Genomic DNA, 16,454 nt, shown 5'->3' with positions numbered 1-16,454 from the left:
ATCCACCACCCTAATAGAGCTATCTGAGAGAGGTTTTTAGGAAGCTTCTAAGGCATTACAGACCCAAACAAAGTATTTTTTTTCTACATGTCACATTACAGAACAAGGATAAATACCCCGTTCAATCATTCTATGTCAACTTTAACTTTAACATCAGTTAAAATGAAAACAACAAATAACAGACTTCATATGAATAATAAAGAGACAGAAAAATGCCAGATATAAATCCAAAGGAAATATTTAATGTTTGACCATCAAACACTGAAAGGCAGAGCAGCTGCACTGAGCCAGCGGGAAATTTCAGAAGGATTTGCAGAGATGAATCTGCCCTCGGCGGTGTACACGGCACTGACCCCGGCTGATCAACTTGAACTCAAATATCCAAAATTGTCAGAGGAAATTTTAATATTAGGTCCCATCTTTACTAACTGACCACTGATTTGAAGTTCTGGAAAACTTGGCTGATACAAGTCCACACAAGTCACCTCCTGATGCATCCTCGATAAAATGAGTGAATCAATAACACATCTGAGGTTGTTAAGTAAACTTAGCTTCAAGCGAACTTGGAATTGGAACAGTACTTGGGCCCAGACTGATGAAGTCCACAAGAACACAAGTCCAGACATTTTGGGCTTTTGTGCCCTGTAGACTTTTAGTAAGGATCCTCCAGACAGTTTTATTAATAAGACCTCAGCTGATTTCAAGCTGTTGTTGCCATATCAGCTGATTTCTAAACGTTGTTGCCATATCCACACTGTTGACACATGAATGGTTTCTATCAAGTGTGGATTCTCATGTGTGTGGTAAGGGTAGCTTTTGTTTTGAAACTCTTTTCACACTCATGGCATGTGAACGGTTTCTCTCCAGTGTGAATCCTTGTGTGTACATTAAGGTTACTTTCAATAGAGAAACTCTTTCCACACTGCTGACACGTGTAAGGTTTCTCTCCAGTGTGAATTTTCAAATGTCTGTTAAGGAAACTTGCAGTGGCAAAACTCTTTCCACAGTGATGGCACACATGTGGTTTTTCTCCAGTGTGAATCATCATGTGTATCTTAAAGGGACACTTCACCCATTTGCATTAAACTTTGTATAGTTAGAACCCCAGTCATGTTTTTGAATGGTCATGCATCATTTCCTCAGTTGCCGCTGAGACAGGAGAAATACAGATTTCAGTGTTGCACATCCTTCTTTCAATGATGTAAAAATCATCATTTTGCATCATTGAAAGAAGGAAGTGCAATGTCTTTGTTGAGGGAGTGAGACTACAAACACCCCTTTTCTCTGTCAAATAGGCACCAAATTCTAAATGTATGTTACATTTCGACTACAAATATGACACACTTTCAATAAAGATTAATGTTTCTACGGGTGAAATGCTCCTTTAAGTTCACTTGTAAATGGGAAACTCTTGTCACAGTGATGGCACGCGTGTGGCTTTTCCCCCCTGTGAGCTTTCATGTGCCGGGTAAGGCTTGTTTGAAAGGTGAAACTCTTTCCACACTGATGGCATGTGAATGGTTTCTCTCCAGTGTGAATCCTCACATGTAAGGTAAGGTGATCTTTTCTTCTGAAACTCTTTCCACAGTGATGACACGTAAATGGTTTCTGTCCATTGTGAATCCTCATATGTATGTTAAGGCTCTCTTTTGTTCTAAAACTGTTTCCACACTGTTGACATGTGAAAGGTTTCTCTCCGGTGTGAGACCTCATGTGTTGCTTAAGTTCACCTGCAGTTATAAAACTCTTTCCACACTGATGGCACACGTGTGGTTTCTCTCCAGTGTGAATCTTCATGTGTCCTTTAAGGTTAGGATTTGTTCTGAAACTCTTTCCACACTGTTGACATGTGTAAGGTTTCTCTCCAGTGTGAGACATCATGTGTATCTTAAGTTGACTTCTATCTGGGAAACTCTTGTAACAATGCTGGCATGTGTGTGGCTTTTCCCCACTATGAGCTTTCTTGTGCCGGCTAAGGTTCGATTGAAAAGTGAAACTCTTTCCACACAGATGACATGTGTAAGGTTTCTCTCCAGTATGAACTTTAATGTGCATCTTAAGTTGACTTTTATCTGGGAAACTCTTTTCACAATGTTGGCATGCATATGACATTTCCCCCTTGTGAGCTTTCTTGTGCCGGTAAAGGCTCGATTGAGAGGTGAAACTCTTTTCACAATGTTGGCATGCATATGACATTTCCCCCTTGTGAGCTTTCTTGTGCCGGTAAAGGCTCGATTGAGAGGTGAAACTCTTTCCACACTGTTGACATGTGAAACGTTTCTCCTCACTGTGAGTCCTCTTGTGATCTGCAGGGCGTTCATCTTCTCTGAAACTATTTTCACACTTTGTGTCTTCGGTCTTCAGAGTTTCTTTCTGTGAAACATTATGGTTTATTTTTACAATCTGATGTTTCTCATCAACTTCAGCTTGACTCTCCTCTTTCACTTCCATCATATCTAAAATGAAGACAGTAAATAGTTCATATTAATAACCTTGGGTGACAAAACACATCTGAGATTGTCATGTATGCATGTTATTTTTAATGTGAAGTACATTATGTCATTCTTGTAGTTTTGTGTTTAAAACCCTATAACACTTGTGGTGTTTCCAATATCCGGGCATGGGTAAAAAAGGTGAAAAGCATATTACCACCCTAGGGGGGTATGTTGGTTGCTCCCTCGTACGGAAATTTAGAAAATTCCATATTTTAAAGCATCAATCTGATGAATTTTGAGATTCATTTTTTTTTTGCCAACCTTTTAACTAGCACTTTTTTGCCATTAATGCCATATTCAGGCATGTGATTGGCTAAGGACAAAAAAGCAGGAAAATATATTGAGACCCTCCCACACACGCCAATCAAACTGGTGGCGGATCTATACGGATAGTAAAGTAGGACCCATAACAACTTATTTGAACAAAAAAACACATTTTAATTTATTTTACAGCTAGATGTGCAACATGCAACTTTTTTGTACAGTATGACACATAACAACTTATTTGGTGGATGTGTAACAGTGGGAATCAAAAGCAAGTGTCTTGTCCACTGCTCCATCACCACCTCTCTCTATATCAACAACCATGATAAAAAATATGTTTTAACTTATTTTTGTTTTGCATTTTTACAAAACTTTAACAGCTAAATGTGCAACATGCAAATGTTCATGTCAAAAGAAGGCCTATTTTGCCGACATCCAAATAAAATGTAGGCAATGGCTTAAAAAGAACTAAAGGCATGGCTACTTTTAATTTTATACTTTAAGTAAATTTCCAAGCCTGTACTTTGATACTTTTACTTGAGTAAAGAAGTTAAATCAGTACTTCTATTTTTACCAGAGTATTTTTTAATACAAATATCTGTAAAATGTGCTACACAGGACCATTAGTTATAATAAAGTGTCTTAAAGGTCTCTTTTTCTAATTTTAGACCCCTGTAGATGAGTAACTTTGTTAGCTGTTAAACATGAACAATAGAAGGTTGACACTAATAAATAGAAGTAATTGTACAAAAAAGTGCAGGTGCTATTTATTTTAATCAAACTGGTCAACCTTAAAACTATAAACACACGAAACCTTTGAAACAAACGATGATACAGAGGCCGTTTCTCAATCCTAAGTCTGCATCCTTCCGGAGGTCGCATTTCTAAGCTGAATACGTCATCAAGACTCATCAAGAGTCACAATATTAACAATAATGAAGTTTACTATTATTCTTAGTTAATCGTAAATTGTTGTAATATGTTTATCAGGGCTTGACATTAACTTTCTGAGGAACTTGTCCTTCGGACAAGTAAATTTGTGTTTCACTTGTCCATGCACAAAAGTCACTTGTCCGGGTAAAGATTTATAATATAATTTATTTTTTGTGTTTTGCTAATCAGTGGCAGAGCAAGGGATTTTTCATAGGGGTGGCCAGGCAGGGGCCAGCAGTTACTCTGGGGTGGCATATAAAATCTCTATCATCCAACCTTAAAATACTTTTAAGTATTATAGTGTGTTAATCAGAATAATGTATAACATACAATTGCTACAATAATTTAATTTTAATTAAAATGAATTGAGATTAACATACAATTTATAGTCATAATTCAACCTCCATGTTTTTTAAACTATTTAATCAAATAAAACTTTTGAAATTTACTATGAAACCAGAATTTATATCTCCCATTGCTGAAAAAAGTAGAGACCAGAAAATCATGTGAATTTTGAAGGCTACTTTAATGTATTTTACTAAGATTTGTTTTGCTTCTTGCTACTCTTTCTGAAGAAGGATGCTATATCTGCTGCCTTTCTCTTCATTTTTCCCTCATTTCAATGATTGTCTGACATTAAAACACTAAAGCAAAACATTAAAACATTACCATGTTTTTAAAAACATATTAGGGTAAATGTATCTAGATTATCTGTTATATATAAAATCAATCTTAATCCTTGCATTTACGCTGTAATGTTCGTGTGGGATTTTTAATGTACAGTGACGAACTCTGTCAGATTAAAATCGGCTGTCACGCGGCGCAAACACACACAGAGGCACGCTGAAAGAGAGATTCTCATTATAAAACAGATTCTTAAACAAGATTTCAAGCCATTTATGTGTTTTTACCGAACTTTAGAAGAAAAAACGCAGTGATGAAAACGCGGTTGAAGTGTCTGTCATTTATATTCACGCCGGAGCCTGAAGAAACATCACTCTAGACTCCACTCCGTCCCGCGATTCCCGCCCCTCCGTGTTCGTCGATCAGGTTTCATGCACGAATGTAATGCTCAGTTAGGTTAAACCAGGCTCGATGAGGTAACTTATTTCCTTGCCTTTTTTCGGAACCAATATTGTTGCATCGTCCCTCTCTCAGTCGCCACCAGGATTTTATGCAATGGCGCTCGTTTTTCCTCTCATTTCTGTGAAAATTGCTGCTCCAAATCCACCAAGTAAATCGACGTGTATGTTTGCCGCTTTGTTTCGCGTCACGCGAGTGACAGCCAAACGTCGCAAATGAGGAGAAGAGAGGAGAGAAACGATCGGGTCTAATTGGTGAATACAATCATACTTCGCCATCCGCCATTTGCGAACGGTCAGAAACACGTCCTTGTTGATACTTGGAAAGGAAGGAAAATGCATCTCTTTGTCATCTGCCACCGGTGTGGCCCTGTTGCGCGGGGACGGTGATTGTGGTTCCGTCCCGGGTTACCATGGCGACGGCTGTGAGATACCCCCCTCCCCCCTTATTTTTTTTACATATCTGCATGATTCACGTAGGTCACATTTTCAGGTCGGAAAATCCGGAATTCTGGATTAATCCGGAAAAATCACATGCCTGCATATTAAAGGCTCTCTAAGCGAATCTGCGAGACGTTAGTTATTGTTGTCTGTTTTCAAACAGACGGAGCGTAGCTAACTCCTCCCCCTCCCCCTCCCTTCCGTGCTTTCATGAACGCGCCCAACCCCCACCCCCAAATCCTTTTTGTCATTTATTGGCTGGAATACTTTGTTTTGTTTAGTGATGCTAGGTTTGGCCACTTGTTGATATTGCCGTTTGTGAAGCCTGGGCTGTCTACAGAGATCGCTTTTTTTACAGTTTGATCAGCGGACAGGCAGCAAGCAGATAGTGAGGAGATGTTTCCGGTATGTAACAAAAAATGTTTTATGGTCTAAAACGCTTCAATTCGCTTAGAGCGCCTTTAAAGTCTCCTGAGGCATATATAAATTTAAGGTTGCCAACTGTCACTATAAAATACAGGACAAAGATGGGCTACAGCGGGTATTGTTTTAAGCCATTTGTCAAAATGATAGCTAATCTCCTAATTTATATCTTTTATGCCTACAACATACAGTAGGTTTAGTAATAGCTTGTTAATTCACAGCTTTTCTTTTAACATTCCTTTAATTGAACCATCACCTTTACTATAGGTCTAAAACAAAACACTTGTGACTCCTGCAATAAGGTTTAAAAAACGTTATTACCTTCATATTAATCTACGTGTGACAAACTATCTGTAAGCTGTAGTTTGCAGTCAACATCATATAATTGTGTATAATTGTGTATAATTGTGTTACTACATTTGAAAAGTAACTAACACTACTTGAACTTCAAACAGGATGGGTTTTATGGTAAAAAAAATTGATTTTTTAGCAGCAAACACTCAACATTAGTTTGGTGCACACAGGGATAAAATGTACCCCATGTGTAAAATGAAATATACTGCTGTATCTTTAATGTTGTGGGCGTATTCTTCTGCTGGAGGTCCTGGACATCTTGATCAGATACATGGCAAAATGGATTCTATGAAATACCAACATATAAAAAAATCTAAACCTGACTGTCCCTGTTAGAAATCATATAATGGGCCATGGTTTGATCTTCCTTCAGGGCAATGATCCAAAACAAACATCAAAACTAACACAAAAATGAGTCACTGAGCACAAAACTAAGCTTCTGCCATGACAATCCCAGTCCCCTGACCTGAACCCTAAAGAAAATGAGTGGGATGAACTGAAGAGAAGAAGCACTAACATGGAGCTGGAATCTGAATGATCCGGAGAGATTCTGCATGAAGGAATGATCTCTGATCAGGTTTTGTCCAAACTCATCATGCATTATAGGTGAAGACTCAGAGCTGATCTCTTGGGAAAAGGAGGTTGCAAAAAGTATCGAATAAAAGGGTCTGATTAATTGTGAGCAGTGTGTTTTAGAGAAAAATATCTCTCTCATAATGAGATTTTTCCTCATTTTTAAATTATAATTCTCCAATGAAAGGTTGGATTTTTGTGGATTTTTTAAATTAAAGATCAAAAGTATTAATGATGCAGATTTATTTTCACAGCCTTCTTTGGTCATATTTACAAAGGGTATGAATAATTTTGAGCTTGACTGAATATTATGGCATCTATGAATCATCTATATCTGGCTCTCTCATAATGTTTTTTTTCATCCTATGACTTTTTCCTCCTAGCAGATTTTTTCTCCTAGGAATTTTTTCTCAAGCCCTAGGGAGTCAGCTGACATTGGTTTAACTTAGATCTCTTTTCTATACATTACATTATTGCTAGTACGGGTTAATCTTAGCCAGTGTACTATGTTGTTTATATTGTCCACAGATTTTTCTATGTTTTCTTTTTTGGTTAAAGACAAATAAACACTTTTTTAAATAGCTGTCTTTGTGAGTATCATAGTAAACAAATGAAAAAACACAGAGTGCACAATGTTTGAAAGCCAATGTTGACATTTGAAATCACCTAAACAAACACGCTCCTACCCAATTTCTGGACCTTCTTTTGATAGACCCGCCCCACACATACGCAGCCCCGGCAAGGATGTTGGTTAGTAGACGCGCCCCTTACTGCTGATTGGTTATAAGTGTTTTTTTGTTGGTCGACCCGACTCCCTTTTCTAAAGCGTTTTCAAACATTGTGCACTCTACCTTTAAGGGTTATAGTAGGCCTACCTGTTGAAGTCTCAGTCAAGTAATCAGTAATCATGAGAATCATTCATGCTTTTTGATACAGGTTGCACATTGTTTTCTTTCATCGTCTATGGACCTTGTAAAGAAGTCTTGACCACCCCAATTAATTCCAGCTCTGCCACTGTTCATATATAGACGTAACCTTACACTGTATTCAAATAAATTTTTTATTTAATTAATATATATTATTTTTCATTATACCCTCTTTGGGGTAAAATGAAAATCTTAGAACCACTCATGTTGATCACACTAGTCTACTTTACTGTTTAACTAGGAAGTTTGCTTTAAATTGCTTTTATTCTGTACATTATTGCACAATCATTATCAAATATAAGTCGTTAAACCAAAATGACATCAACTTTGTGTGAGCTCATGTAAATGATGCATGCATCTAATGAATTTACTGAACGTATGCACATGAATTACAATAGCCTATTTCATGTGCCTTGTTAATGGGTGCTTTGCATTTAAAGGGGACATTCCACAAGACGTTTTTAAGATATTAAATAAATCTTTGATGTCCCCAGAGCACATATGTGAAGTTTAAGCTCAAAATACCATATAGGTAATTTTTTGTGGCATGTTAAAATAGGCACTTTATGTGGCTGAGCAAAAATGCACCGTTTTTGTGTGTATCCCTTTAAATCCAAATGACCTGCTCAGGTGGGCGGAGTCTCAAGCGCTTGCACTGTAGACATGACAGAGCATCAGGGAGATTTTCTCACGAAAGAAGTTAGTGAGCGATATTAAGCATTATATATTTGAACAAGTTTAAAAAGTCAATCATCTGTTTTTTGCACACTAAATACATGTTTATCAGCAGATGGGGAACATTGTGGAATAAAAATAAAGACTTTTAAGTCTCATCCTGCCCTTGTTTTAAACAGGCACAATGATTTTCAGCATGTTACAATAAAATACACGTCCACAAGCACTCAGACGTTTACTTTTTGACCAAACCACACGAGCACATTTAAATGATCTGTAATAAAATAACACGTTTAATGCTTAAACTTTAGAGAAACAGATCAAATGACATGTTTAAGTTTATTGTGATTGAACATATTCACGTTTCTGACACTCTCTCACTCTCTTAATCCTTGTATTCATTTGAAACTTTAGAGAAACATTAAACAACATAATTTATGCTTATTGTGTATGATAGTGAATACGTGTTGTTCTCTCACTCTGTCTGCAGTGCATTAATCCTCGTGTTCATTCATATAAACTTCAGAGAAACATATTAAACAACATACTTTTTGTATTGATGAAAGGGAACCGTCGCGTTGCTCTCTCTCTCGTTCGTTCGCGCTCTCGCTCTCTTATATTGAGATTGTTATAGTTCATGTAGTAATTTCAGTCTGGTGCAATAACATTAAAGGGACATTGTGTAGGAAATTCTCCCATCTAACGATGAAATTGAATATTGCATTCAAACAAATAGTGCTCTCTAGTGCCTCGCGTTTTCAAATGGGTATTGCAACTACGGTAGCCATTATGCATCAAAAAGTTATTACAACATGTCTTCATTTGCGTCCGAGATGCAAGATCGGTCATATGCTCAATCAAACTTCTAGAGTAGACTACAAAACGTCTCACTGGGTTCACACCTGCCACGTTTGAGGCGTCAAATTCATGTCTAGTTTGGCGCTTAAACATTTTGAGTTTACTCGCTACATTCGCGTGTGAAATTCTAGTCATCGAGACTTTCACACGAAAAAATACGCGTCATGGGAGGGTCTTCTGTGACTCTGCTCGCTTTCTGTAGTCACGTCACTACTAGAGCAAGCTCTGATTGGATAACGCTGCACGTTGTTCCGCCAAAGTTCAAATTTTTCAACTTGCGCGTTTCTTGAGGCAACGCTTAATTTGCGCGAACGAGGCGCAATTGTCACTACCGCGCCTCGCTAAAACGACTTTTTAGCATCAACGTGTCTTCACATTGACTTAACATTGAAATCACTCGCGCTTGACGCCTCTACCGCAGCTGGTCTGAACGCAGCATTAGGTCTTCTCTGCTTTACACTTTACTCAATAGCCAACCCATCCACCATTCGCGGGTAGAGATTGTCGTTTGCATTCATGAGCACTCTTAGCATGAATAAGAAAAATAGAAATGTCCCTTTAGACAAAAATTATATTACAGCTTGATGGCAGGCGTAAGACCATCATGAAAATGTGCCTCTCACTCATTATAGCTGGTTTCAGTCATGTGACATTGGCTCTGAATGAAAACGCGTTGTGGAGTAGCTTTATGTCCCTCTCTGTGACCTATAGTTTTTCAAAATGACGGAACGACATGGAAACCTCCATGAACTTACCCATGTTTATGACTTACCTTTGTCCTATGTATATACAAATAAGAAATTCTTCGCTTACGAGGAGAAGTCAGATCATTGGTAGAGTTAATTTTTACACCAATAAGGAGACATTTATGAATGAAGAAATTTATTTTAGCTAATAAAATACTTAAAATATGACACAATGTCCCTTTAACTACTATTTTTGGCTAAAAGAAAATTTTCTTCATAATGACGTGAACACAACATGAGGTTTAACTGCAGTAGAGCATTACATGGAGATCACAGTCATTCAATCCACTGAAGGTTGCTTTGGATAAAACTCTTTACCTAATGTTTCAATCTAATTCTACTGAATCTATTATAGATGCAGAAAGTTATCATCTCATGGATTTAAGGTTATTTCCCCTCATGTTTCTCAATGTTTTTATGATTATTCCTCAACCATCAATAATAAAGATTGAAAAATAGCCACCAACCTATTTGTTCCTCAGTATCTTCTTCCTTTATTCTGCATGGTTGTGGATCTGTCATCTTCTCAAGCTCCTCTTTCACCAGCATCAACATTATGTCATGAAGATTTCAGTTGTCACACATGGAGTGATTTCTCTGTGTGTTTGACTCCAGCATTTATTGGTGGATTGTTGTAGGAGGAGCTTCACTGAAGGTCTCAATCACTTTCACTTTATGGGTGTGAACTAAAGTTGAAAGAAGAGGCATTAAAACATTTAATGTCAGTAAAACATTCACCATATGTTTTAGACTTTTTAATGTTTTACTTCAGAATGTTTTCTCAAGCATTAATTACAGAATCTGAATCTATGTTTGATGTAGACCTGGGCAATTTTCCTTTTTTTAATTAATTTAAATGAACGTTTTCATTTTATTTAAATTGAGCGATCAAGGTTTGAATAGAAGTTAGTTTTACATGTCAAAGTGATATAAATCAGACATCACCTGATTATTCCTGCATTGAAAATGAAATAGGACCCACACAGGTATTTTAACCCTACATAATTAACGACGCCTTTATTCTTCACTCCACTACCGTTACTAAATATAAAGGTAAATAAGAACTAGAATAAGAAGTGATAAATACAGATGCAGTTCTCAGGTAATTTTAAAGTTGTCTGAATAGCGCACATCTTCTGTTTTTAGTCCTCAATCTCAACAGTACACTGGTTCATAATACATGGATAAAAACATTTAATAATATTGGTATTAAACGTGCTGGACATTACCTCAAAGTACACAACTGTATGAGTCAGGAGATGTTTATGACGCTGTCCGGACAATGGATCCCTGCTCCAGAAACAACAGTGAGTCCGGGTCAGATTTTCAACTTCATCTCACTGCTAACTGTTAGCGTATTAAGAAATCCTGTCTTCTGTTGACAAACCAATAAAATAATCGAAGACGGTTTAATTATTTCAGTGCACACAGAGGCATTTACACGTGAAAACATCAGGTTCTATGGACGATCTCTTTAAACACTGATTCGCGAGGCTTCAAAACCTTTACGAATATTTTGATTCGAATCTTCTTCTTCTGAAGTTTTATGGCGGTTGGTAACCCAACTTATGGTGCACTACCGCCTCCTGCTGTACTGGAGTGTGGAACACAGACGTGCAAGGAAAAAAAACACTAAAGTATCCCATATAACCCGATTTCTTTAACTCATTTGATAATGGCTCTATTCTTCTGTTGCTCTAAATTACATTCCAAAAGGTTTTTAAGCCCATTTTGTTCCATTTCCTGAATAAGTGATATTTTTTTATTTTCTTACTGTGTTGACATAAAATATGCTCTATTGTCTCTGTTTGATTACAATGTCTGCATTTACCAGTTGCATGCTTTCCTATTTTAAAAAAGAATTATTTAGTCCAGAATGTCTGATTTGAAGACGTGAAATGATATTATCTTCTTTTCCATTCTTAAATGCACTTCTTCCATTTCCATCAAGTAGCTGAACGATATTAAAATGTCTGCTCTTGCTATCAATATTTAATTTATCTTGACATTTATTACAAGTGATCTCTTTTTTACTAAGAGACACTTGTATGTCAATATCTGCATGATGATTTAACGCTTGCAGCTAGTTTGTCAACCATTAGCCTCCACTCACACATGAGCAGGGACCCACAGAAACATAATTTGGTGGTTTCCCGGAGAAGGATTAGCTTAAACCAGGACTAGGCCTTAGTTTAATTAGGAAATATAACTAGTTTTAACAAACATGCCTTATAAAACATTACTTGTGTGCATTTTGAGGCAAAACAAAGGGCATTCATGTATTTTAAGATAGGCTATGCAAGTTATCATCAGTTTGGACAGCTCTTACATTTATTTTAGTCTAGGACTTGTAACCTGCCCAGGAAACCGCATCGATAAGACTTGTATTACTATTTCTTAATAAACTTGCAAGAATATCATATATAATATCTTGCCTAGTTGATTTTAGTCCACTTGCAAGGCTTAAAAGCATAGGGGGCGGAGTGGAACCAAAAAATATAACAGAACATTTCGTAGACCACCAACCCTCAGTGGTCAAAAAAAAAAAATAATAATAACCATAACCATGGTTTTTGTAGTAAACTAGGGAAATACAAATCGTAATCAATCTGCAAAAAAAAAACATTTTCACAATAATAAATTCATGGTAATTTTTTCTAAGGGAGTAACTTTACAAAATGATACCTGTTTGAAAGACGGGATGCGCACCTGTCAATCAGCTACATAACAGAGCGAGGCCAGAGACGAACGTGCTCATAAACAGGAAATAAAATATGGAATAATGTGTGCATCTTTGAATAACTGTAAGAATATTTCCTTTAAATATTTTTTTTGTCATATTAGGGTATAAGAGATAATAATGTGTTTCCATTTTTATTGCTTATTTAGACTTGTTTATGCGGTTGTTAAAAAGGCTGTTACTTGTTATAGTAATTATGAAAGTTCGCTAATAAGATCTCTTTTCTTGCCGAGATTGATTGACGCACAGCATCCAGCGCCCGCGATGTGCAGGCGAGCATTCCGCCCACAAAACGAAAACTTTTGCTGTTGCTTAAAAGACAATTTCTTAAATGTTATGTGTGTTTATGCGTAAATGCGAAGTAAGTGCATCTTACTTGACTTCGGTAATGACCAATCCTGTGTTCTGTACGGTTTGACTTCTGTTTCTTATATTTGCCACAACGTGAATTGGTTTATTAAGCTTAATAATTATTATTTAAACGGTTTTATGTGGTCATTTAATTCTGTTACGCTTATATTTCACGTTTGCTACTGTCATTTCCACATATTTATGTCATTAGTGTAATTATATTGTTAAAAGTGTGGATTTAAAGGGATAGTTCACTTTAAAATGAAAATTCTGTAATCATTTACTCATCCTCATGTTGTTCTAAACCTGTATGAATTTATTTTTTCTAAAGAACACAAAATAAGATATTTTGAGGAATGATGGTAAACACACAGCAGTAAGTGACCATTGACTTCCATAGTAGAAAAAAAACATTTTGGAAGTATTGTGATAAATAATGAGGAAAATATTTTGATAAATGATGGTAAGCACAAAGTTACCCATTAAATTCCAGCATAACTTTTTATTCCTACGATGGAAGTCTATGCTCACTTACTTACTGCTGTGTGTTTACCATCATTTCTCAAAATATTTTCTTTTGTGTTCATCAGAAAAAAATAAATTCATACAGGTTTAGAACAACATGAGGTTGAGTAAATGATGATAGAATTTTCATTTTAAAGTGAACTATCGTTAAAGTGTTTTATGTCTCAGAGTAAACAAACGTATGCGCATATGCGTGGTACATGCCAGCGCACCGTTGTTAAACCACCTGCTAGCCTTAAAAGTGTATAATGTCATTGTTCAGTGTTTAATATTTAAACTATAACAATGCATATGACATACAGTAGCCAGCTTTGTTACATTAATGTTATGAATGCAATGTTAAATGTTAATCTTCAATTATTCATATTATTTACAATTTAATTGTTATTATCCACCAGGCTTGTGCACAATTCAGAATTTCAGAATTGGTCTCCATTCAATTCATGAATTGGAATTTGAATTGAATTGACTCCGCCCAACAGGAAGTTGAATTTGAATTGGAATGACAGGAAGTGGAATTTAATTCATGGCAATTCAAAGAAATTCCACAGTCACACAACAGAAAGAATCTCACATACATTCAGTGTTAGGAAAGTTACTTGTTACTGATATTTTAACGGTGATGAAAAATTAAATGTACGCATTTACTAGAGTAGCAATTTCCAAAAACAACTACTTTCTTTAAAATATATGCTTGTAGTTACTGTACACTTGCAGTAACACTTTCAGTTTTAGTAGTAAAAAGGAGAGACCTCTTTGTCACGTGCTGTTGCCATGGTAAATCGTAATATCGGAGCTCCATTGATGATGGCTTTTCATAGTGGTTATGCACACACTTAACTTAGAGTCAACCTACTCAGAGTCGATTGAACTCAGATCAGCTGTTCTGTAACCGAAAACTCAAGAGTTTCCTATCTCAGAGTAAGTCAACTCAGAGTTCAAGTTTAAACTCAGAGTTGGTTGAACCTCCTTATTGAAACGGGCCCCAGATATTTTTGGCTTTTGTGTGCATGTAGACTTTTAGTAAGGATCCTCCAGACAGTTTTATTAATAAGACCTCAGCTGATTTCTAAGCTTTGTTGCCATATCCACACTGTTGACACATGAATGGTTTCTATCGAGTGTGGATTCTCATGTGTGAGTTAAGGTTAGCTTTTGTTTGAAAACTCTTTTTACACTCATGGCATCTGTAAGGTTTCTCTCCAGTGTGAATCCTTGTGTGTATCTTAAGGTTACATTTAACAGAGAAACTCTTTCCACACTGATGACATGTGTAAGGTTTCTCTCCAGTGTGAGTCCTCATGTGTTTCTTAAGTTCAGCTGCAGTTATAAAACTCTTTTCACAGTGATGGCACACGTGTCGTTTCTCTCCAGTGTGAATCCTCATGTGTACTTTAAGGGTAGGATTTGTTGTGAAACTGTTTCCACACAGATGACATGTGAATGGTTTCTCTCCAGTGTGAGACATCATGTGTATCTTAAGTTCACCTGCAGTTATAAAACTCTTTCCACACTGATGGCACACATGTGGTTTCTTTACTGTGTGAGACATCATGTGTCTCTTAAGTTGACTTCTATATGGGAAACTCTTGTCACAATGATGGCACGCGTGTGGGTTTTCCTCATTGTGAGTTTTCATGTGCCGGATAAGGCTCGTCTGATGTGTGAAACTTTGTCCACATAGTTGACACGTGTAAGGTTTCTCTCCGGTGTGAATTCTCAAATGTATCTTAAGGACACTTACAGTTGCAAAACTCTTTCCACACTGATGGCACACATGTGGTTTCTCTCCAGTGTGAGATCTCATGTGTATCTTAAGTTCACTTGTAAATGGGAAACTCTTGTCACAATGCTGGCACGCGTGTGGCTTTTCTCCCTTGTGAGCTTTCATGTGCCGGTAAAGGCCTGATTGAAAGGTGAAACTCTTTCCACACTGGTGGCACTTAAATGCTTTCTTGCCAGTGTGAATCCTTACATGTATGTTAAGATGATCTTTTGTTCTGAAACTCTTTCCACACTGATGGCACTTGAATGCTTTCTCGCCAGTGTGAACCCTCACATGTATGTTAAGGTTATCTTTTCTTCTGAAACTCTTCCCACACTGTTGACATGTGAAAGGTTTCTCCTCACTGTGAGTCCTCTTGTGATCTTCAGGGCGTTCATCTTCACTGAAACTATTTTCACACTTTATGTCTTCAGTCTTCAGAGTTTCTTTCTGTGAAACATTATGGTTTATTTTTACAATCTGATGTTTCTCATCCACTTCAGCTTGACTCTCCTCTTTCACTTCCATCATATCTAAAATGAAGACAGTAAATAGTTTATATTAATAAACTTATGGATACATGACATCTTAAATGTGTTTTGTCACTTGTTATTTTTAATGTGAAGTACGTTATGTAATTCCAATTGTCAATTTCTGCTCTTGTAGTTTAACTGTTGTGCGCTGTTCAAAACCCTATAACATTTGTGGTATTTCCAATATCTGGCCATGGATAAAAAAGGTGACTACACTTTTCAGGTGGCCAAGATTTCTAAAAATCTTTTCTTTGTATTGGTCTTATATAATATTCTAATTTTTTGAAATGCTGAATTTGGGATTTTTTAGTTGTCAGTTATAATCATCAAAATTAAAAGAAATAAACATTTGAAATTTATCAGTCTGTGTGTAATGAATGAATATAATCTACAGGTTTCACTTTTTGAATGGAATTAGTGAAATAAATCACCTGTATACAAACACACACAGACACGCGCACGCACGCACACATTATTTTAAAGTTTAAATTCACATAAAATTTTATAAAAATAGTCTTTGATATATATAATGTCATCTATAAATCATCTGTGTCTGGCTCTCTCTGTCAATGTTTTTTTTCTTCCTAGGACTTTTTCCTCCTAGCAGATTTTTTCCTCCTAGGAGTTTTTTCTCAAGCCCTAGGGAGTCAGCTGACATTGGTTTAAATTAGATCTCTCTTCTATACATTACATTATTACTAGTACAGGTTAATCTTAGCTACTGTACTTTGCTGTTTATGTTGTCCAAAAATTTTTCTGTGTTTTCTTTT

At 36.5% G+C, this 16,454-nt stretch overlaps 1 protein-coding gene across 1 annotated transcript; it reads right to left on the bottom strand.

Annotated features, from left to right (window-relative positions):
• Nucleotides 1–1,060: 1,060 nt before the first annotated feature.
• LOC135768957 (uncharacterized) lies at nt 1,061–15,679 on the bottom strand. Its single transcript, XM_065278321.2, has 2 exons — nt 14,503–15,679; nt 1,061–2,456 (listed from the first exon to the last, which is right to left on the bottom strand). The coding sequence occupies exons 1-2, from the start codon at nt 15,677–15,679 to the stop codon at nt 1,366–1,368; spliced, it is 2,268 nt and encodes a 755-aa protein (XP_065134393.2). The 3' UTR covers nt 1,061–1,365.
• Between the last annotated feature and the right edge of the window lie 775 nt (nt 15,680–16,454).

Source organism: Paramisgurnus dabryanus, chromosome 3 (genome assembly GCF_030506205.2).
Source record: "Paramisgurnus dabryanus chromosome 3, PD_genome_1.1, whole genome shotgun sequence".
Classification (NCBI taxonomy): Eukaryota; Metazoa; Chordata; class Actinopteri; order Cypriniformes; family Cobitidae; genus Paramisgurnus; species Paramisgurnus dabryanus.
This window is presented reverse-complemented; position numbering and strand designations above follow the sequence as displayed.